The following is a 22,674-nucleotide window of genomic DNA, read 5'->3' on the forward strand; positions in this document are numbered from 1 at the left end:
CTCCCTGGGCTGCAGCTTTGGCTCCTCCATGCTCCCCCTTCCTGCTCCCGGCAGGTTTTATCCAGGATTGCCCTGCAGAGTTTTATCTTGGAGTGTTTGCAGGATCCTGGGACTTTCCCAGTAAGGTCATCCTGGAGAAAGCTTTTCCTGTATTCAACGTTTTGTTGAATTTTCATCTAAATAAGCTTCAGTGAGGCAGTGGCACTGAAAGAGCTCAGATGTGTCACAGGCACTCCAGACCCATCCATTTTCCATTTCTTGTGGAACTACTTTGTGAAATGACAGAAAAGCACTGGCAGGAGTTGGAATAATTTCACAGAACACCCAGCAAACGTTAAGGTCAATGAGAGATATTTTATATTTTTATAGATATATATTTATATATATCTGTGTGCGTGAGAGAGAGAAGAGGATTTTTAACAGTTATTTTCTACAAATCTTCCCAAGAACAAAATGTTTTTATGAATGTTCATGAAGAATGAGTCAAAATAGAGCAGGCTGGAAATGTTTGCTGAATTTTGAGCTGGATGAAATGCCCATCCTCTGCTCGCCCTCTCTCATACACTCATACAGGGATATATAAATATATCTGCAGGGGTTTGGTGCCATCTCCCATCAGATCCTCACAGGAAGGCTCTGGAAACCTGGGCATTTATGGACTGAGCTGGAAAGGGCTTGCTGTGCCAGGCTCCCTGGGCAGCGTGGGTGGGCACAGCCCTCCCTGATGCTTCACCTGTTCCAGTGGCACCAGTCAGCCCCAGTGCCCCCATCCTGCCCCCTGGGGCTGGGGCAGGAAAGGCTCCGTGGCAAAACCCAGATGGAATTCCCTGCAGGCAGGAGCAGGGCACTGAGAGAGTCCCTGGCAGGGACAGCTCTGTGAGCAGGGCTGGTCAGCACAAATCTGAACTGCAGCACATTCCTGGGGAAGGAGGGGCTCTCTGCCTGGCCAGGCTGGGGCTTTCCTCTTCAGATGCTGCAGGGACGTGGCACAGCATCATTCATCACCCCTCTCACATGCCAAGTGGTTCTGTGTGTGTATGTATAACAATACAGGTGTTTAAGTACAGCAAGCTGTGGTTGGTGCCATTTCGGCCCTGTCCCAGGCTCCCTGTGACCCTGCCTGTCCTTGTCTCTGCTTTGCCTGCCCAGGGCTGAAGGCTTCCCTCCAGAGGCTGCAGCTGGAATATGTGGACGTGGTCTTTGCCAACCGGCCGGACAACAACACCCCCATGGAAGGTTGGTGGGAGCTGCCCTGAAGGGGTTAACCTGCAGGGCCTGACCCTGGCCTCAGGGCTTGCACTGAGTGGGGCAGGAAATGAAAAATTATTTCTGATTAATTGTTCAGGTGGAGCGGTTCAAATGTGAAATGTCTCGTTTTGGCAGCCTGCTCCATGGAAGGTGTCCCTGGTTTAAATGTGAAATGTCTCATTTTGGCAGCCTGCTCCATGGAAGGTGTCCCTGCCCAGGCAGAGGGCTGGAATTAATGTCCTTTAAGGTCCTGTTTAAGGTTTCAATGTCTTCCTTGCCACGACATGAGTTTGTATGTTTTAGAAGGAAATGGAAGTTTCCTTTCTGTCCCAGAAAGGAGTGGCTTTAATGTTTGGGGCATTTCCTTTTCCCAGTTCCTCCAGACCAAGTGGATTTGTGGCTGGGTTTAAGGCAGGTGCCCATGGCAGATGGCTGTGGTGGATGGTCCATGGCAATCAAACGGAGCTGGAGCTCTGTCAGGAGTGCTGGCACCCCTTTCCTTGCTGGATGTGGGGCTGTGCCACCAGGGTGACCCGTGGGTGCCCCCCAGTGCGGGTCAGGGACCAGCCTGGGGTTTTAGGAGCTTCCCCAGGAGCTGCTGAGGTCCAGGAAGGCTCTGTGCTGTGACCTCTGTGCTCGGTCTGCTGTCACTGAGCAGCGTGGAGGGGCTCCTGTGCCCAGGGCACAGCTGATCCCACACCCCAGAGCCAGCCTGGCAGCCAGGCACAGCCTGTGGCGCTGCCTGAGGCTCCAGCAGGGTGAAAAAAGGGACGTTTCTCTCATGAATGGCATGCTGGAGATACTTCCCATCTTCTTCCTGCCTTTTTTAAGGATCACCTACTAAGGCACTTCCCTCCCAGAGCATCTGCTGGGCCATCTGTCAGTGCTGCTTGCTGAGCACTCCATCCTGCTCAGCACCACACACGCCTCAGCTTCTCCCACAGGGAGCCATGCACTGCCTTGGAGGGCACCTTAAAGCTCATCCCGTTCCCTTCCACTGTCCCAGCTGCTCCAGCCTGGCCTGAGACACTTCCAGGGCTGGGGCAGCCCCTCCTGGAGGAGGAGAAGGTGACCTTGAAGTGTTCCCTGCTCGTGGGTCAGGCTGGAGCAGCCAGCACGCTGTGAGCAGGGGGCACAACCACACCAAAGCCTGGAATGTCCTGGTTGTTTTCTCTGCCTGCTGCTCCTGGGGTTGTCCCCTGTCCCCCAGACTCCTCCAGCACCAGGAGCAGCTTGTGGAGATGCCAGAGCAGATCCCTCTCTCCCCGGGCTCTGCTCCTCCCTGGGGAACGAGCAGATGAGCATCCTTGGGGATTTCTGTGCTGCCAGCCACTTGGGCCTCAGGGCACCTGGCCAAGCTGCTTCACCTAAACCCCCGAAATGTATTTCGTGTTCTCAGAGGTCTCAGAGCAAATTGAAATAGTTTTCCGTTGTAAAAGCAGCGCATGCTGGAGGCAGGGAGCAGCTGGAGATGAGCACCTTGGGCAGCCCGTGGCACGTGGGTCTGGCTGTGCCCCGGAGCCAGGCTGGGGGATGAGGGCTGCCCACCCCCCTGGGGCTGGCTCAGCCCTGTGAGGGGTGTCCTGCCACCCCGTGCCACCCCAGCCCCTCGTCCAGCGACCTTGGGGACGGCTGGTGGCACGGATCTGTCCCCTCCCCGATCCCCGTGTGCTCCCTGCCTCCTTCCTTGGCGTGAAATCTCATCCCCCAGCTGGGCAAGCAGCTGCTTTTCCTTCATGCCAAGGGGCTCTCCCAGCAGGGCAGCTGGAGAGGAGGGTCCCTGGGGTGTCCCCAGTGTCACAGAGCCAGGTGCCCACGGCACAGCCTGGCACCAGGGAACTTTAACCTACCTCAGAGGTATTATTGTTGTTGTGCCAGGGGCTGTTATTTGGGATTTGAAGCATTGATTTATATTAAAAAAACCCCAACAACTCCTGTTCTTAAGTGCTGCCATTGGGGCATCCAGCTGGAGGAGAGGAGATCCAGCCTGTGCCCTTCCCAAATCCCATCGCTGTCCCCTGGCTCTCTCAGCAAGCAGATATATATGTACATATTCAAATACATTTTCTGAGTTGACTTGGGGTTTTTTTTGAAAGGAGTAGAGGCTGGAGACACGAAAACAACCCCGGGCTGAGATGTGTAAGAGGCGTGTGACGAAATGTTTTCCAAAACTCTGAAATGGTGGCGGGGCAAAAATAGAAAACTAAACCCGGGGAGAAGCTGCTGAGGAGGGAGGGAGGAAGGGAAGGATCATTTGCAGGCTTACACTGATGGTGGTAGGAAATGAAAAACAATTTTTAATTAGATATTCAGATGGAGCAGCTTGAAATTGCTCACTAATTGAATTCTGGATCTCTGGTCAGGTGGAAGGTGTCCCAGCCCACAGCCAGGGCTTGGAAGAGGAAGATCTTTAAGGTCCTTTACAACCCCAACCAGTTTTTGATTCTATATTTTCCCTTCAGTGAAATGAATTGGTATTTTTTCAGGAAGAACTGGAAGTTTCCTTTGCATCCCAGTGCTGGCTTTAAGGCTCTCTGGGGTTTTTATTTCCTTTCCCTCATTCCCTGAGATGAAGTGGATTTGTGTCTGGGTTTGCGGCAGGTCTGTGTGTGGAAGCAGGGTTATAAAGGGAGCCTTCCCCTGGCAGTGCCCAGGCTGGCACTGGTGCCTGCTCTGTGCCAGGCTCCTGCTGCTCCTGCCGTGAGCAGGGCGAGGGTGCACTGCTGTCCGAGGCAGCTGGCATGGACTCGGGGCACCCCACCCCTAATCCAGGGATGTTCTGGGCACTGCAGGCTCCAGGGAGCCCCTCCAGAGGGGTTGGGGTGGTCAGAGCTGCTGGGGTGGGTGGGCAGTGCCCGCTGACCTCGAGGTGCCACAGGAGCAGTGCCCCAGAACTGTTTTCTTTCACCTCCCACAGTGAGTTTAGCTCATTCCCCCATTCTGTGGGCAGTGGCCGTGTCCCTGCTGCAGCCCTGTCAGAAACAGGGTTTATTGCCACAGCCAGGGCAGGGCTGTGGCTCGTGGCTGCTCCTGGGGACTGTGACTGGATGAGATACAGGGGAGGAATTCCTCCCTGGGAGGGTGGGCAGGCCCTGGCACAGGTGCCCAGAGCAGCTGTGGCTGCCCCTGGATCCCTGGCAGTGCCCAAGGCCAGGCTGGACACTGGGAATTGGAGCAGCCTGGGACAGTGGGAGGTGTCCCTGCCGTGACAGGGTGGCGCTGGATGAGTTTTAGCATCCCTTCCAACCCAAACCAGTCTGGGATTCCTTTAAATTAAAGTTCATCAGGCATCTTTCACCCCCAGGGAGGTCTGAGGGGTGAAATCCAAGATCCTGTCCAGGTGTATGTGCCCTTGCTTCCATATCCCAGAGAACAGCAGTGGGGACCGTGGCACTGCTGGGGTGCAGAGGTGGCACCTGAGGGTGCCAGGGCCCTGGTGGAGCAGGGTTCAATCAGCCATCCTTGCAGCTCTGTCCCTGGTACTCCTGGTAAAGAGAGGCAGACCCAGATATGTGCTTTCAGGAAACAAATTTAAAAAAATAGAATTTATTTTGAAGTTTATTTTTCCGCTGTGCTGCCCTCTTGTGTTCCGTTTTGGGGGAAATGTTCTCCTAAAGCCGTGGCAGGCAAGAGCCAGGAGGGAAAAGCAGTTTTGAACCAGATGCAGGGGCAGTGTCTTGATGTTTGCACTGAAAGTGCTTCTCCAGCCACACCCGGGCAGGAGAGCGCAGCAGGAGCACGTTCAGGACTGTCAGTGTGGGGTGTTTGGGAGTGGGTTTGGTGGAAATGTGGCCTCTGGGCTCTTCTCACACTCCTGCTTTTGCTGTCCTTCAGAAATCGTGCGGGCGATGACGCACGTGATCAACCAGGGCATGGCCATGTACTGGGGCACGTCCCGCTGGAGCGCCATGGAGATCATGGTGAGGAGCTTGGGGGCCGTGGTGAGGAGCTTGGGGGTCATGGTGAGGAGCTTGGGGGCCGTGGTGAGGAGCTTGGGGGCCGTGGTGAGGAGCTTGGGGGTCACGGTGGGGCTGTGGAGGTCACGGTGGGGCTGTGGGGGTCATGGTGAAGAGCTTGGGGGTCATGGTGAAGAGCTTGGGGGTCATGGTGGGGCTGTGGGGGTCATGGTGAAGAGCTTGGGGGTCATGGTGAGGGCCATGGAGACCATGGTGAGGAGCATGGAGATGATGGTGGGGCCATGGAGGTCGTGGCATGGCAACCCTGGGCACGCTGGGTTCCACTCCATCCAGGCTTTCCACCTCAATTAATTTAACAGCCTGTCCCAGAATGAGCCCAGTGCTAATTAGGAGAAGATGGGCTGATGTGTGGGCAGTTGGCTGGTTTGTTTGGGTTTGTGTCATTTTGGTTTGACTGAAGTGAAGTCTTCCAGTTTGATACCAGCCTGGCCCATGGCACAGGGTGGAATGAGATGGGCTTCAGTGTCCCAGGCAGGCTGTGAGTCCAGGAGATGCCAGCCTTGCAGCTTCCTGCTGGTGCCCCTTGCCCTTGCCGAGGGACAGTGAGAGTGCCTTGGCATCTCCTGTAGCCTCAGAGAAGGTGGCCTGGCGTGTCCTGCAGGGCATTCCATTTTCTGAGGCGTTTTCCCCCCGGGCAGGAAGCCTACTCGGTGGCCAGGCAGTTCAACATGATCCCACCCGTGTGTGAGCAGGCCGAGTATCACCTGTTCCAGAGGGAGAAGGTGGAGGTGCAGCTGCCAGAATTGTACCACAAAATCGGTGAGTCTGAGCCTGCTGGGCCTGCTGGCTGGGGCATTCCAGAGACAAACAGAGGGCAGGGTGAGCTGGGGCTCCAGGGGGGACCAGTGACAAAGCCAGGTCTCTATCTAATAGTGACCTGAAAGAAAAACCAGCTTACTGTGCCTCTGATCAAGTATTACTTAATATTATGTTAATAACTAAAGTACATTAATGAACATATTAAGTATTAATTGGCTTGGCTGCTCCTTACTCTCTGAGATTCATGTGGTCCATTAAGTGAAATAAATCCTTAAGGGCATCAGCAGCACATTCCTACAAGACCAGCTGAGCGTTGCTGCCAGTGGCAGCAGGAACAAGCAGCAATCAGCTTGCTCTTGGTTTAGTTTTTGACTGAAAGCTACATTTTTTCTACAGCTCTGATTTGTCCCACTCCTCTAAAACCCCTTTTTCTGTTCCCTCTGCAGGGGTGGGAGCAATGACGTGGTCTCCCCTGGCCTGTGGGATCATCTCAGGGAAATATGGCAACGGGGTCCCTGAAAGCTCAAGGGCTTCACTCAAGGTATTTCTGGAGCACGTCTGAGTTGTGCTGCTTTTGTGAGGGCAGGAAAACAACAAAGGGGAGAGGGCTCCCTCGTGAGAGGGAGGGCTGTGCCTGGATGGATCAGCTCTGTTTCTCTGGCAACCACGCTCCAAAGAGCAGCAGAATCTGGGTTAGAACCAGCTCGGGCTCCCCACGCAGGGAGCTCAGGGGGGCTTGGGGCAGTCTGGGGGTGCTGGTGCTGTCCCCACCCTGCACTGAGGGACATCACCCGGGAGGAGGCACGAGCCAGGGGCTCTGTGGGGCTCCAGGCTCCTCAGTGACGTTAACCCTGGAATTTTGAGGTTGGAAAGGACCTCCAAGGTCACGGAGTCCAACCCTGACTCCGTGGATGCAGCTGCTGCCACTTGCAGCCTCCTGAACCATGTAGGTCCAGCAGACTCGGACATGGTTTCCCTGGGTACCAGCCTGGGCCATGGGGGTGCTCAGCCCCCCAGCATCCCCCCAGTGATCCCCAGACCCACGGGCTGCTGGGGGCTGCCCTCTCTAACAGGTTTTGGCATTCTGGTGTCATCACATCTTGGTTTCTTTCTCCACAATTCTTCTGATTTTATTCTTACCGGGGCTTAGGGGGTCCAAAAAGAAAACTGGGGGGATTCCAGGTTCTGGAGTAAGAATAAAGGCAGAGAGCTGAGGACAGCAGGAGACGTTCTGGCCATGCCCTAATTGCTTTGGGTAGCCCAGCTTTGTGTTACTCAGCCTCTGCAACGTTCTGAGCTGGACGTGGCTTTTCAAGTGCTGCTATTTATAGGTATTTATAGATTATAATTATAAATCGCCTTAAAGTCCCCACTTTGGCGGCTGACAGCTGACAGCCTGACGTGCTGTGATTGCTCTGCAGTGCTACCAGTGGCTGAAGGAGAAGATCATCAGCGAGGAGGGCAGGAAGCAGCAGGGCAAGCTGAAGGACCTGTCCCCCATCGCCGAGCGCCTCGGCTGCACGCTGCCACAGCTGGCTGTTGGTGGGTGCCTGCACAGCTCAGGGGTGCCTGGGGAAAGGCTGACACTGAAAATGGGCTCTCTTTCCACCATGGTTTGGGCCGGGCCTGCAGCTAGAGATGGGTTTGTTGTTTAAAATGAGTAAAAAATTACTGATGCTGCAGCGGTTTGGGGTAGAAAGGAACTTAAAGCCCATTTTGTTCCAGCCCCTGCCACGGGCAGGACACTTTCCACTAACCCAGGTTGTTCCAAACCTGTCCAGCCTGTCAGGGATCCAGGGGCAGCCACAGCTGCTCTGGGCAACAATTAATTAAAACTGGATTGTTTCCAGCAGCAGCACAGGCTGTGACTGACAGGGTCAGAGTGTCCTGGGCATCCCCAGGGGTCCCACCTCCCTGTTCCCCTGGACATCCCTCACCCCATGAAGCCATCACCTTTGGGGTGCTGGGCTGACAGACAGGAGAATGCTGTTCAAAATGAGTTCTGGGGGTTTTTTTCTAATAATTACGTTGCTGAGAGCTGAGGCTGAAAAATAGCACATGTCTGTCAGAAAAATGATCCCTGGTTCCACAACCCAGCAGTGAATCCTTGTGATGGGGAAAATGCAAACCCCACAGCCAGGAGAAGTGCTGGGGCAGGGAGCAGGCTCAGGATCCTGGAGGATCTGTGGGGTTTGGTATTTGATCTGTGCATCTTCCCCTGGGTACTGCCAGAGGAGGAAAGTGATACAAATAATGAGATTATTGTCAGGCAGAGACAGAGGCTCTGTCAAACACCAGGGACTGGAGCAAGCCCTGCCAGCCCTTCTGTGCCCCTAACCATGTGCCTTTGTTCCAGCATGGTGCCTGAGGAATGAGGGGGTGAGCTCTGTCCTTCTGGGATCCTCCAACCCCGAGCAGCTGATCGAGAACCTCGGAGCCATCCAGGTGAGTGCAGGGGTGGCACCCCCAGCCCTCAGCACCCCCTTCTCTCAGCACAGGGCTAACAGGATTCTGTCTCTCAGCTCCATTCACGCACCCTCATCAGGCCCATCCCTGCTGTCCCCATGGCTTAGCACCTTTTGGGGTCGTTGCAGACATGTCCAGTGACACGAGGGTGGCATCAGCAGCTTTCCTGCACCTGAAAATGCAAGGGTCCAGGGCATGTTGTGACAGATTCTGTGCTGTCACGTGTCACCTGCACCCACCTTGATTATTCCCTGTTGTTTTTCCCCAGTCAGAGCTTGCTCTGCCTCTGCTGTCCTTGCCACCAGCTCGTGTCCCAGTGCAGCCAAGCAATATTCCACACACAAAGCTGAGAGGCTCTGCTGTGAGTCTCTCACCAAGTAAAGATCCTCCAGTGGTTTTTTCCTTTAAGAGAGAAAGTTATTAGATGAATACTTAATATCTGTCACACAAAAAGCCCAGAGGAAATGTACTTTGATAAAATCTAGGTTTCATTTTGGAACTATCTCGATTAAGCATCGCTTTCTTCCACCCCAGGTCCTTCCAAAGATGACATCCCACATTGTAAATGAAATAGATAATATCCTGGGCAACAAGCCCTACAGCAAGAAGGACTACAGATCCTAATGCAATGCATGAATTTCCTGGACTGCATGGTTTAGAAGTGCTCTGTACTCCAGTACAGCCCTGAATTACTCTCATGAGAATCATTCAGCACTTGCTGCTCGGTGTCTACTGTCACTGGATCCTTCGAGATGTGTGCTCTTGCTACTACTCTGCAGTGAATTTAAAAGCACAGTTGATCTCTCTTCTAACCAAGAATAACCTTGTATTTTCTTACCTTCTTGACCGAGTTCATTAATTTTTACTTTACTCTTTGCACCTCATGCTTGTGCTGTGACAAACACTTGTAAAGCAAAAAAAAAAAAAAAAAGAAAAAATTTATAACCTTCAGGTACTTGGTAATTAAAGAAGGATGTACAGATCTATTTTTTCAATGAAGAAAAGCCAGATACAACTTCAGGTTTTAATAAAACCATGTTTGGGAAATCTCAACTATAAAGTTTCTTCAGGTTAACAGATGGAAGGATCAAGCTGAGACTTTGCTTTTTTACGCTGAATAGAAGCTCTAGGATTTCTTTGTAGTTGAATGAAGGCTGTAAGACAGAGAACTAGTTAGCAATTAGATAGTTCAGCTCCTAATTTTCCAGCTGTTCCAGCTGTGGAATGCTCCTGGGCAGCACCCTGGAGCAGTGCTAGGAAGCCCAAACACGCATGTCAGGTTACTGAGCACGACAGCTCTGCAAAGTTCTACTTCTCCATAAACCTTAAGCCAAGAAAGCCATGATCAAATATTGGGTTTTGCATCTATAGAAACCTGCCTCTACTTCTACCTGCTTGTAGACAGAGCTACTGCAAATTTCAATATTCAGGAGCTTTTAAGGATCTAGATACTATAAATATATACAATATATAGCTGCTGAGAACTGCAGGAACAATCAGGTACGTACTCCAAAAGGCTACCCCTGCTTCCACTTGCTTTGGAACCGGGGATCAGTAAATGCACAGACACATTTCAAACAGATTTTGTGAGCATTTACAGGAGATGACAGGAAGAATTTACATCCTAATTCGCCCAGCTCAAGCCCACGTTGTACTTCCCGAGGATTTGCTCTGTCCCATGCTCTGATTTCAGTCTGTATTTCTCCCGTCCCTGCTGGGACACAGCTCTGTACAGTATTTGTAGGACCCTTGTACCCCCCTGCAGCGCTCACCTGGGCCAGGTGAGCAGCTCCCCACACCCGAGTGCTCTCCTCCTGTCTTTGAAGCTGTGGTGTGTGTAAATGACTCCTGCTGTACATGAGAAATGCAGTCTGACTGGAATTCTGCTTGGACACAATAAAAGCATTTTGTGCATCAACCCTGCGAGCTGCAGACCTGTTACTGACTCTGGAGCTGCTCTGGGCCAGCAGGGCTTTCTGCTGGGGATGGGGGGTGCAGGGAACGTTCCAGCTGTGCCCAGGGAACGTTCCAGCTGTGCCAGGAGGGACAGCAGGGAGCTGGGCTGACCCCAAGGTGCTGCTGGCAGCAGGTCCCCAAGGAGCACAGCAGTCCCAGGTAAGGTCTGTCCTGGCCTGACAGGGAGGGGGCAGGGATGGATGGGATTTTGGGAAGGAATTCCTCCCTGGGAGGGAGGGTGGGCAGGCCCTGGATCCCTGGCAGTGCCCAAGGCCGGGTTGGACACTGGGGTTGGAGCACCTGGGACAGTGGGAGGTGTCCCTGCCATGGCAGGGCTGGCTCTGGGTGGGATTTAAGTTCTTTTCTAAGCCATGTTCTGTGATTTGGCCTGGAATGAGCCCAGTGCAGCTGTCCCCAGCCTCCCCAGGTGACACTGGGCAGTCCCAGCCAGCTGGGGTGGAGCCCACCTTGCCCTGCCCTGGGAACATCCCCAGTGCTGCATTGCCACTGTTAATTTTTACTGAGCTTCAACCATTTCTCAGTTAACAGCTTTATTAATTTAATATAATTATCCTCCCCGTAACAGACTAATTCCTTTTCCTCCCCCTGGAGGTACAATTTAATGTTCTCTCTTCCCCTTCTCATGTACTTGGGAATCCAATAATGTATCAAAACTAGATCAATCCCCAACTTTAATTAAGGAGATGGCATTTTCCCTTACAGGCTCTGAGGGCAATGTGGGGCCAAGCAGCAGCCCTGCTTCAGGTTAACCCTCAGCATTAGACTAAAGAAATATAATTTCAGTGGTTTATATTGAATTTTTTATTTATCATTGCAGCTTGTGGTGGGGATTGCAAGGGAAAAACCAAACACCAGCTCAGAAAAAAAACAAAAACAAAAAAACCCAAACCTGAAAAAGTGAACAAAAATCCAAATGCCAGCCAAAAAAAACCCCAAACCTTTCTGTGAAGGCTCAAGATTAGGTTTTTTGCAGAACACAACCCACCCCACCCACCCACCTGCTTTTGTTTCAGGCTGTCAGTGCTCAATGTTCCCTCTCCAGGAAAATTCTGACACGCTAAGCTCCAGGCCTCAGCAACTGTCAATACCAAAAAAGCCCTAGGAGAAGATGAAAAGCTGGTAATAAAAGACTCAGTGAGCCGACAGTAATGGCAGAAGAAAGTGCTGCTTCCAAGCACTTTGCAGACAGCAGATTTTCTGGGGAATACACCTGCTAAAGCCCTGCCAGGAGAGTGAGTATAACACTGTCTGTTCAAAGGTTTGGGTTCAGCACCGGGGGCTCTGAGAGCAACAGAGCAAAACCAGCAACATCAAAGTCCTGCTGCTCCCAGAGGAGCCAGCCTGCCTTTGAGCTGGGCTCTGGCTGTTTGGAGAGGGTTGTTAGAAATCTGCTTTATGTGAGCTAAATACTCAGCTAAAACCCATCAATTATATCCCTTGTAAGAAGAGAGGCCAAGGAAAGGGAAATTGTCCAAGGCAGGCAGCAGCTTTAGGGAATGTGTCCTTCCAGTGCTGAATAGTCAGGCAGAAGGGATAAAGAAAAATCTATGTATTTGAAGGGAAAACAGTTAATTCAAGAGTATTAAATGACCAAAAGTACTTGAATTTGTCAGAAATAGAGCCATTACTGTCTCCTACTTGTCACATTCTCCATTTTCCTCTATTTTCCATTTAATCTTACTGAAGCCAAGATTAGCAGAGTAATTGTTACATTAAATCTGGTTAAAAACTTTCTTCTCTCTTTAGGATGCCAAGTCTGTAGTGGCAGGATCTGTAACTGGAATTCCATTAATATCAGTAGAGTTTGGCATTGAAGTGAACAGCTGCTCCAGTGATAGCCAGAAGAGCAGGCACAGGATTGTCTGATAAATCCATTATTAAAAGCCAGCTAAAGCATTTTTCTTAAGCTGTGCAGGGAGACTGGCAGGGTTTTTTATTTCTTCACAACTTTGAAGATTAATAAAAAAAAGTGCATTCAAACCACTTCAAAAGTGTTCTCCTAGGAGATTTAGGTTTTGTCTTGACTCCACGTTACTCAAAAATGAGGAGTGCTTCTAAGGAATATGTTAGCTTGTAGAAGTCTCCTCTCTTCTGGAAGCAGAAAGAGTTGACAAACCTAGATATGAAAATCCCTGTTTTTTTAAGAAATGAAGAATGAAAATACAAGGAATCAAATGGCAAAAAAATGCTCTTTTTAATTACAACTTTTCAAGTTACAATGATAAATGGATTGTCCCCAGGGTGGAGCTGCAGAAAGATGTGTCTGCTCACACCCACTCCTTCTCCTTGCTAAGTAAAAAAAAACTGAGTAACTCCAATATCAAATACCATGTAAAGATACCAAAAGTAAATACAATTCAACCATTTTGGATTCAAACCCTCCCCGTGTTTTCCTCATGCTAAAAAAACAATATTCCTATTCCACCCTTAGGCATTTTCATGGCAGCTGAAGCCTCTCACAGGAGCTGCTGAGGGTTCTGTGTCTACTTGGATCCTGTGGACAGCAGAGCAATCAGTCCTGAGGAAGCACTGATAGAAAGGATGTAGTTTCTGTAGGGAACAGGTTAAGGAATTGTCAAGATCCCTTTCTGGTAGACAACATTTGGTAGGAGTTTTGTGAAAAGGAAGGAACTGAAATGGTCTTTCTCTGGAGTTTTAAAACTGGAAAACTGCAACCTGAAATACAGCTTCAGAATTAAGGCACCCATAAAGTTCAGCCTGTTCTCTTATACATTTTATAAATACAGACCTTGAATTCACTGCCCTGTTGGCAATCCTTCAGGAACAAAACATTTTACTTGTGAGCTACTGGAGCTGGAGCATCCTGTCAGGGAAGAGCTCCTGGCAACCAACACTGACCCTGTGTTTGCAGGAAACTGAGCTGTGTCCTCACTCCAAAATTGCAATGGAAACGGCAAAGCCAGGAGAATTCCTGTATACTGTCCAAGCAATATCCTTAAAACATCTCATGTTTTAAGAGACTTTAAGTGGGAGATTTTTTTTTTGGTAAGCTCTTATTTTTGTTTTAACATTCTAAGCTGCTGTACTACAATGAGCTGCACGTATCAGAGGAATGCCCCAGCCCACAGGACAAGCACAGCCCGTGGTGACAGCTAACAGGAGTGGGGCTGTGGGGGTTTTAGGGTGGGGATAAAGGATACACAGTGGGGTTGAAGTTCTTCAGCACGAAAAAGGAAGCGATGATAACCAGCACCAGAAAGAGGGTGTTGTTGTAGAAGATGGAGAAAGTTGTTGCTTCGTAGTCTGCAACTTCATTTTTCTTCCATAGAATCCTAAGAGCAAGTGGAGATAAAATTTCAAATATATTTAAATCAATGGATATCACAGAATCCTGGAATGGCTTGGGTGGGAAGGGGCCCTAAAGCTCATCCCACTCCACCCCTGCCATGGCAGGGACACCTTCCACTGCCCCAGGCTGCTCCAGCCCTGTCCAGCCTGGCCTTGGGCACTGCCAGGGATCCAGGGGCTACCCTGGACACCCGCATGATGGAGCGTGCAGGAGTTTTTCCAGGAGACAGAGAGTTTGGCTCCACAGCTCCCATCCTGCACAGTCCCAGTGGGGATCCCCTCTAACACCGAGTGCATCTGGGACCTCCCTTGACAACTCACCTCAAAAGGGCTTGAAGCTGAACCACGAGCTACCCTGCAGCTGCTGCTTCCCAGAATACAGAAAAACAGTGCCTATGCCCCAGACAGAGCCTCAAAGACATTTAAGGCCCTCCTACAACAAGGGAGCGAAGGAGGAGGACAGAGGGATCACCTTTCATCCTTCTCCTTGCGGGACATCTTCCTGTTGTCAGCCTCGGACAGCTTGCGAGTCACCTCCTTGGAAACAGCATCTTCTCTCTTCTGGGCTACTCTGTAAGCACCACCACTCATGTCACACTTCAGAAATGAAAAACCCCACAGCACAGCCCTAGCATTACAGAAGTTTTATGTACAGTGAAGAATACAACTTAGCCAAGATACTCAACGGTTTTGTCAAGATGAAGAGATAAGAAATAGTAACAGCAATTACTAAAGGTAACATAATTTACATCCAATAAGTAACATAATTTAGAATTTAAACATAATTTGTGGTGCTACCCAAGGAGCATGATGGTGGATTTACTATTTCACCATACTCTTAGCTGACAAGATTTAACTATAATTACAAGAGAACAACAGAAACCAGTTAGGAGATACTTCTCTGCAAAATATTTTTTGAGTAACATTTCTTATTTAAAAAAACCTACAGTAGTAAATGGCAGTTTTGTTAAATTATTAAACGATAAATTCAAAGAGGCACCAAGCTTACTTGTGTTTGAGGACAAACTTGACGTTTTTATATGCAAAAGCCACGAGATAGGTACTGATGAGAGTCATGACACTGTACAGGACTGCAGACTGAACAAGATCCATATGCCATATTCTCCAATAAAGCCCTTATAAAAAAAGAAGAACGATATTTGAAGCAGTTTCTCTCCAAGAAAAACACCCCCTACTAGAGACCCATACAGGATCTGAGCTCTGTAATTCCACGGTGTCTGCCGGAGCAAAGCCAACTCTTCCAAAATCCCTCGGGGCTCTTCCAACTGCATTAAAATACCCTGGAAGGGGGAAATGAGCTCTGCGCGCGGCTGGAAGGGGCGCTGTGAGAGCAGGGCAGAGCCTGCGGGCAGCGCTGCTGCGGCGACACGTCAGTGCTGCTGCCCTGCCGGCCGGAACCGGGACCCGACACCCGAACCGGGACCCGACAGGGCCCGGAGCCAGGATGGCACACGGCTCGGAGCCAGGATCCGATGGGGACCGAAGGCAGGATCCGCCGGGGCTCGGAGCAGCAGCCCCGGCTCCGCGCGGGCAGCGGGACAGCGCCGGCGGTGGGAGCCCTGTCCCCCTTCCCGACCTCCTGACCCCCTCAGGGGCTGCTCATCTCCCTCTTCCAGGGCATTTTGCTCCCCACAGGGCTGCTGATCTCCCTCTTCCAGGGTATTTTGCTCCTCCCAGGGCTGCTGATCTCCCTCTTCCAGGGTATTTTGCTCCTCCCAGGGCTGCTGATCTCCCTCTTCCAGGGTACTTTTCTCCCCCCAGGGTTGCTGATCTCCCTCTTCCAGGGCACTTTTCTCCCCCCAGGCTTGCCGATCCCCCTCTCCCCTCAGAGCCCGCCGCTCCCCTCACGGCTGCCGCCCGCCCTCGCCCGCTCACAGATAGGGATGGCGGAGACGATGAAGGCGTTGCCGAAGAAGAGCGCGGAGGACTTGGCCGAGAGGTTGCGGCTGAAGTCCTGCAGCAGCAGATCCTCCTCGGACTGCTGCCGGCCGCCGGGGCCGCCCTTGGGAGCCATGGCGGGACAAGGCAGCGTCAGCGCGGCCGAGCGGCTCCGGGTCAGGCGCCACGGGGCGGGGCGGGCCCGGCGGAACGGGAGCGCTTCCGGAGCGCGGCCCGATCCCCTCCCTCAGCCCGATCCCCTCCCTCAGCCCGGCCCGAGCCCCTCCCTCAGCCCGATCCCCTCCTTCAGCCCGGCCCGATCCCCTCCCTCAGCTCGGCCCCGAGCCCGTCCCGATCCCCTCCCTCAGCCCGATCCCCTCCCTCAGCCCGAGCCCCTCCCTCAGCCCGGCCCGATCCCCTCCCTCGGCCCGATCCCCTCCCTCAGCCCGATCCCCTCCTTCAGCCCGGCCCGATCCCCTCCCTCAGCCCGATCCCCTCCTTCAGCCCGGCCCGATCCCCTCCCTCAGCCCGATCCCCTCCTTCAGCCCGGCCCGATCCCCTCCCTCAGCCCGATTCCCTCCTTCAGCCCGGCCCGAGCCCCTCCCTCAGCTCGGCCCCGAGCCCGTCCCGATCCCCTCCCTCAGCCCGATCCCCTCCCTCACCCCGGCCGGAGCCCGTCCCTCAGCCCGGCCCGAGCTTGTCCCGATCCCCTCCCTCAGCCAGCCCCGAGCCTGTCCCGATCCCCTCCCTCAGCCCGGCCCGATCCCTTCCCTCAGCCCGGCCCGATCCTGTCCCGATCCCCTCCCTCAGCCCGGCCCGATCCCCTCCCTCAGCCCGTCCCGATCCCCTCCCTCAGCCGGCCCGATCCCCTCCCTCAGCCGGCCCCGAGCCCGGCCCGATCCCATTCTGATCTCGGTTCCATCCCGATCCCATCTCTCAGCGCGGCCCCGATCCCAGTTCTGATCCCATCCCGATCCCAGTTCTGATCCCATCCCCACCCCGATCCCAGTTCTGATCCCATCCCACCCCGATCCCGTCCCGATGTCGCCCGGCTCCCGCGTGGCTGAGGCAGGTGAGTCCCCGGCGGGCCGCACCCCTCCGGGCTGTCTCAGCTCCGCTGGAAGCAGTGGAAACGGGCCGTGTTTTCTCTCGTGTTTGCCGCCGCTGTGAGAAATCCCACCCTGCAGCTCCCACAGCAGTGTTCCTGTCCTGTTCCAGGCTTTCAGAGCCATTGCTGCCCTGCCCAGCTCCAGCCCAGCATGGGGGGCAGCGCAGAGTGCCCTGCTTTTCACTGTGTTTAACGTTCCTCTGCAGTTTGTGTGACAGATTCCCCGCAGAGGTTTTGGGGATGAACATCAGTGCCCAGCATCAGTGGGGAGCACTTGCCAGTGGGGTACAGGCGTTGTCCCGATGGCCTGGGCTGGCTGCAGCACTCCTTGTCCCCTGGACTGCCAATTCTCTTCATATCCTTAATGTTTTTCTGTCAACTTCATTTAGCAATGCATGTATTTCTCTAAAATTTAATTAAAGGTCATATCCCCCATTTATTTCCCTCCAGTTACTGGTATTCTCTGCTTCCAAGAAAACACTTTCTGTGCATGCCATGAGGAAATGCTATGTGAAAATGAGATTAAATTTAAGTGAGGTTAAATATGATCAAAATGAATGCGTTACAATAGAGCTTTATACAACACTTGAGTGCAGTAGGACTCTCATAATAAATTCCCAAGACCAAACAGAGCAGATTTTCAGATTCAGAGTGTGTTGATGCAGTGTGCTAACCAGATCTGTTGGTGTCATGTTATCTGCAGGCAGCTATGGGAGTCACACCTCTGCTAGCCAGACCTTCCTTCAGGCTTGGAAATCTGTCTCCTGCAGGGATGCCCAGGCTGGGCTTGAGGAGGCAGCAGCCGGTCAGATGAAGCACAGGAGCTCTGGGGAGCAGCAGGAACACCTGTGAGTAGCACTGTGTGTGCACAGAGGGCAGGTGTGCAGCTCCCCAGCGGCCACAGCAGGCACCCAGCCCTCCCCTCAGCACGGAGTCATGGAATGGCTCGGGCTGGAAGGGGCTGTGGAGCTCAGCTCAGCTTCCACTACCCCTGCCCAGCCTGGCCTTGGACACTGCCAGGGATGAGCCTTTCCTGAGGGGCTTTCAGCAGTTCCTGGATCCACAGGTGGGAAAGGCAGCTTGCCTCTTAGGTGGCATCCCCAAAAGTGTGCTGAGGATGGTTCTTCAGCAAGACTGGAGATCGGGGTTGGTTTCTTTGTAAAACAGGTTAAACCCACAATGTCCCTGCCCATGGCTGTGGGGTGGAACTGGATGGGCTTTAAGGTCCCTCCCGACCCAAACCACTCTGTGATTCCAGTAGAAAACATCAGTTTTTAATCAATGCTGCCAATCACATGATTTTTTTTTTTAATTAAAGAGCATGCTTAGAGTTGTATAAAGTAGTTGGAAACTGTGGGGAAAATTAAGTTTAAGAAGGTTTCAAGATTTAGATTAGTCATTATCTCTGCCCTTGCCCAGATTTCTTCCTTCCTCTCATCTGGGTAAATTTGTTTTGTGTTGTGGTGGGATGCAATTAAGTCTTTTTGTTCTTGGTTTGGCTTACATGGGAAGGATGCTGTCATTTTGGAATGAAATCTGCCCAGTGACCATCTGTCTCCCCATTAGGATGAAATAGGACATTGATTTAGGCAGTGGAATGATGAAAGATTTTCTTGAAAAAACAAATGAGCACTTTGCTTTTTTAAAGCCCCTGCCACTGGCAAACTGTGGCTCCAGGCAGAACTCTGTGTACAGTGAGAGCTTCATACCCTCAGTGTCACAGATGCTTCCCCAAAAATAAACAGGGCCACCACTTTATTTATATGACCACAAATAAAACAATTCCAGGTTTTCTTTAAGTGCCTAAATTTGTATCTTGGCTACATCCTCATTCAGAAGCTGTTGGAAATGTGAGGCATCCAGGTCAGGGAAGCAATGGCTCCATGACCCAAAAGCAAAAGTTCTCTTGGCAATAGGAAAATGAATGCTGTTGTCTTTGTAAATTAGCAATTAAGTTTCTTACCAAATTTCTTCTGAAGCACAGCAGCAGTGATAAGTATTCTGAAAATACATGGATTCTCTTCACTGCTCTCACTTTTTCTCCAAATTTATTAGGTGGACTAAGCTGGAAAATTGAAATGAGGGCAGTGACCTTTCCTGGCAGGATTTGCTTTGTTTATTTTATTGTTGCCACTTATTTGTGTATAGACTGAAAGCACCTTTGTGTCAGATTACTGCAATTTATGATGCAGGAAGGGATTAATGTGCTGAGTTTGGGATCAGCTGATGGGAATTGTTTAAATACAAAGGAAAACCTCCTTTGGTTGAGCGTGACACTCGTGAGCTGAGCAGCTTCTCCCTGTGTGTGAGAACTGGGTGAGTGAGAGGCTTTCCAGTCCTCCTGTGTGCTGTGCTTTTCCTGAAACATTCTGTGGTGTCTGAGGTTTAAAATTGGAGCCATAATCTGGCTGTGTTATTTTCCAGACAAATCAGTCCCTCCATGTGGTTTAGAATCCCAGAATGATTTGTGTTGGAGGGGACCTTAAAGCTCATCTCATTCCAAGCCCTGCCATGGGCAGGGACACTTTCCCCTGGAATGTAGCCCCCAAAAGAGGTGCCAATCATTCCTAAAAGCTGGGAATTGCTGGATTTCTGTGGCATTTGCTGTCGGTGAAGGCAGCTCAGAGTGTAGCATATGTGACCCATTTTTTGATGTCTTGAAATGGTCTCATCTGCTCCAGTTTCCTTCTTTAGCATTTTTAAGGTTCTTGTGCCTGTGGACCACATGAATGAAATCATGTCTAGGAATAGATTCAGCCTTGCTCAGCATTTATTCTGGGAACAGTTTGGAACTGGCCACTTTTGAAAAGCAGTATCAGAGGCACTGTTTGGAAAATAACCACAGCATAAAGGCAATCAAGCAGTCATTTCCATGTGGGACAGTGAGCTTGTGTCTCTTGAGCAGCAGCCCCACAGTGGCTCCCCATGGTCCCACTCTGGGCTGTGTGAGGTGAGGTGCCCACAGTGGCTCCCCATGGTCCCATGATGGGATGTGTGAGGTGAGGTGCCCACAGTGGCTCTCCATGGTCCCATGATGGGCTGTGTGAGGTGAGGTGCCCACAGTGGCTCTCCATGGTCCCATGATGGGATGTGTGAGGTGAGGTGCCCACAGTGGCTCCATGGTCCCATGATGGGCTGTGTGAGGTGAGGTGCCCACAGTGGCTCTCCATGTCCCACCCTGGGCTGTATGAGGTGAGGTGCCCACAGTGGCTCTCCATGGTCCCATGATGGGCTGTGTGAGGTGAGGTGCCCACAGTGGCTCTCCATGTCCCACCCTGGGCTGTGTGAGGTGAGGTGCCCACAGTGGCTCCATGGTCCCATGATGGGATGTGTGAGGTGAGGTGCCCACAGTGGCTCTCCATGGTCCCATGATGGGATGTGTGAGGTGAGGTGCCCACAGTGGCTCCATGGTCCCATGATGGGCTGTGTGAGGTGAGGTGCCCACAGTGGCTCTCCATGGTCCCATGATGGGCTGTGTGAGGTGAGGTGCCCACAGTGGCTCTCCATGGTCCCATGATGGGCTGTGTGAGGTGAGGTGCCCACAGTGGCTCTCCATGGTCCCATGATGGGATGTGTGAGGTGAGGTGCCCACAGTGGCTCTCCATGGTCCCATGATGGGCTGTGTGAGGTGAGGTGCCCACAGTGGCTCCATGGTCCCATGATGGGATGTGTGAGGTGAGGTGCCCACAGTGGCTCCATGGTCCCATGATGGGCTGTGTGAGGTGAGGTGCCCACAGTGGCTCTCCATGTCCCACCCTGGGCTGTGTGAGGTGAGGTGCCCACAGTGGCTCCATGGTCCCATGATGGGCTGTGTGAGGTGAGGTGCCCACAGTGGCTCCATGGTCCCATGATGGGCTGTGTGAGGTGAGGTGCCCACAGTGGCTCCATGGTCCCACTCTGGGCTGTGTGAGGTGAGGTGCCCCACAGTGGCTCCATGGTCCCATGATGGGCTGTGTGAGGTGAGGTGCCCACAGTGGCTCTCCATGTCCCACCCTGGGCTGTGTGAGGTGAGGTGCCCACAGTGGCTCCATGGTCCCACTCTGGGCTGTGTGAGGTGAGGTGCCCACAGTGGCTCCATGGTCCCATGATGGGATGTGTGAGGTGAGGTGCCCACAGTGGCTCCATGGTCCCACTCTGGGCTGTGTGAGGTGAGGTGCCCACAGTGGCTCTCCATGGTCCCATGATGGGCTGTGTGAGGTGAGGTGCCCACAGTGGCTCTCCATGGTCCCATGATGGGCTCTGTGAGGTGAGGTGCCCACAGTGGCTCTCCATGGTCCCATGATGGGCTGTGTGAGGTGAGGTGCCCACAGTGGCTCTCCATGGTCCCATGATGGGATGTGTGAGGTGAGGTGCCCACAGTGGCTCTCCATGGTCCCATGATGGGCTGTGTGAGGTGAGGTGCCCACAGTGGCTCCATGGTCCCATGATGGGCTGTGTGAGGTGAGGTGCCCACAGTGGCTCCATGGTCCCACCCTGGGCTGTGTGAGGTGAGGTGCAGTGGGATGATCCTGGTGCAGTTCAGCAGGCTGATCCCTGGCAGTGGGAGGGAGCAGGCAGATGGGATTTCTGAGCCAGGATGTGTCATCCTGGCACCCACCCACGGCTGTGCTCCATCCCTCAGCAGTGTGGGATGGAGGGCTCCGGGTGCTGCTGCCACTTCCCACCTGTTTTCTCCAGGCTTCCCCACTCCTGCAGCCTCCAGCGTGGCAAGCACCTGGGCCTGAAGCACAGGAACATTTTGGCCTGTGCTGTGCTGGCAGAAGAGCTGACCATCCCTGTGCTGACTGCTCCTGAAGTGCTAATACCTAAAGTAAGAAGGATGAGCTAAAACTGAAGTGCCACGTGAGGAGTGTTTGGCTGAGGGAATAGAAGGGGGTGTTACTGACTGCTTCATCTCCTGGAACAGTTGGGGATTCATGCATCCACAGAAAATTTGTGTTGTCCAGCTGACCAATCAAGGCCTGGTTAGAAAAAAATTCTACCAATATTTTTTTCCTAATTTTAAAAAGCTTAGGAAATGGGAAAGACAAAAAGTCATGAACAGAATGAAGAGAGCAAGGCAGTATCCTGTACCCTTCAGGAATGCTGGATCCAGCAACACACAGATGGATGAATAGCAGGGATAAAGCATTTCTAGTGTGCTCCCACACAGAATTCTTGTGGAAAGAAATGTCCAAATCCAGATTCTCATTTGCAGAGCAGAGCATCTCCTACTCACAGCACTTCAGGCTGTTTCCAAGAACAGCTGCTGAGCAGAACAGGCATTTGGCTGTTTCTGCATCATCCTAGGGCTGGTTTTATTTAGGTGTTCTGCAGCCGGGGCCCACCCAGCTGCTCCCTGAGCCTCAGAGTTTGGTTCTTCAGTTCCTGCATCTTACAAGAAAAATGTGTTCTTGAATTTAGCATTGATTTTGTCCATTTGGTCATGTTATTCTCAGTTTAAGGTGTTTACACTCCTGTTGCCCTCCTTGCTGTTTGAGTTGTGCAGAGCCTGGGAGGAATTCAAATTTACAAGGCCTCTTCCTTATCTCTTGATTGACCTTTTCCAGGGTTATCTACAGAGATCTTCATTCACACCCTCAACTTCTCCAGGAGCAGCTCTTAGCTGGTTTTCAGATGTAAAACAGGCCAGTGCTGTTACCTTCCAGGCATCCTTTTGTTAATTGGATGGAGTTTTTGGTTGAAGAATGAACTTTATTTGCATGTAGATAGTAAATTACCTGTTAGTAAAACAGAGCTAATTGCTAATTACATTATTTGAATCTAGATAGTGACCTGTCTGTGTGCCAGGTGGAACTAGCTGATGATATTAGAAAATATTTTGTTGGCCAACATTGCATTGTAAAGGAACATTCCTATTTTGTTTAGTTTAAAAAGGAGTTGGCCTAAAGGAGAAGGACTAAAACACTGCCATCCACACCTTACTGCTCA

The 22,674-nt window shown here is 52.0% G+C and overlaps 2 protein-coding genes across 4 annotated transcripts in view; one reads left to right on the top strand and one right to left on the bottom strand.

Moving 5' to 3' along the window:
• Positions 1 to 10,368, top strand: part of KCNAB1 (potassium voltage-gated channel subfamily A regulatory beta subunit 1) — a 57,303-nt gene extending 46,935 nt beyond the window's left edge. For all 3 annotated transcript variants that reach the window (XM_064385033.1, XM_064385035.1, XM_064385034.1), the window contains exons 8-14: positions 1,150 to 1,236; positions 5,083 to 5,168; positions 5,864 to 5,984; positions 6,431 to 6,525; positions 7,406 to 7,526; positions 8,341 to 8,429; positions 8,985 to 10,368. In XM_064385033.1, the coding sequence (XP_064241103.1) occupies positions 1,150 to 1,236; positions 5,083 to 5,168; positions 5,864 to 5,984; positions 6,431 to 6,525; positions 7,406 to 7,526; positions 8,341 to 8,429; positions 8,985 to 9,074 (689 nt within the window). In that variant the 3' untranslated portion in view covers positions 9,075 to 10,368. The remainder of the gene's footprint in view (positions 1 to 1,149; positions 1,237 to 5,082; positions 5,169 to 5,863; positions 5,985 to 6,430; positions 6,526 to 7,405; positions 7,527 to 8,340; positions 8,430 to 8,984) is intronic.
• Positions 10,369 to 12,597: 2,229 nt separating this feature from the next.
• Positions 12,598 to 15,884, bottom strand: SSR3 (signal sequence receptor subunit 3). Its single transcript, XM_064385036.1, has 5 exons — positions 15,633 to 15,884; positions 14,746 to 14,872; positions 14,209 to 14,307; positions 13,589 to 13,720; positions 12,598 to 12,977 (listed from the first exon to the last, which is right to left on the bottom strand). The coding sequence occupies exons 1-5, from the start codon at positions 15,769 to 15,771 to the stop codon at positions 12,911 to 12,913; spliced, it is 564 nt and encodes a 187-aa protein (XP_064241106.1). The 5' UTR covers positions 15,772 to 15,884; the 3' UTR covers positions 12,598 to 12,910.
• Positions 15,885 to 22,674: the final 6,790 nt, after the last annotated feature.

This window comes from Passer domesticus, chromosome 11 (genome assembly GCF_036417665.1).
Source record: "Passer domesticus isolate bPasDom1 chromosome 11, bPasDom1.hap1, whole genome shotgun sequence".
In the NCBI taxonomy this organism is placed as follows: domain Eukaryota; kingdom Metazoa; phylum Chordata; class Aves; order Passeriformes; family Passeridae; genus Passer; species Passer domesticus.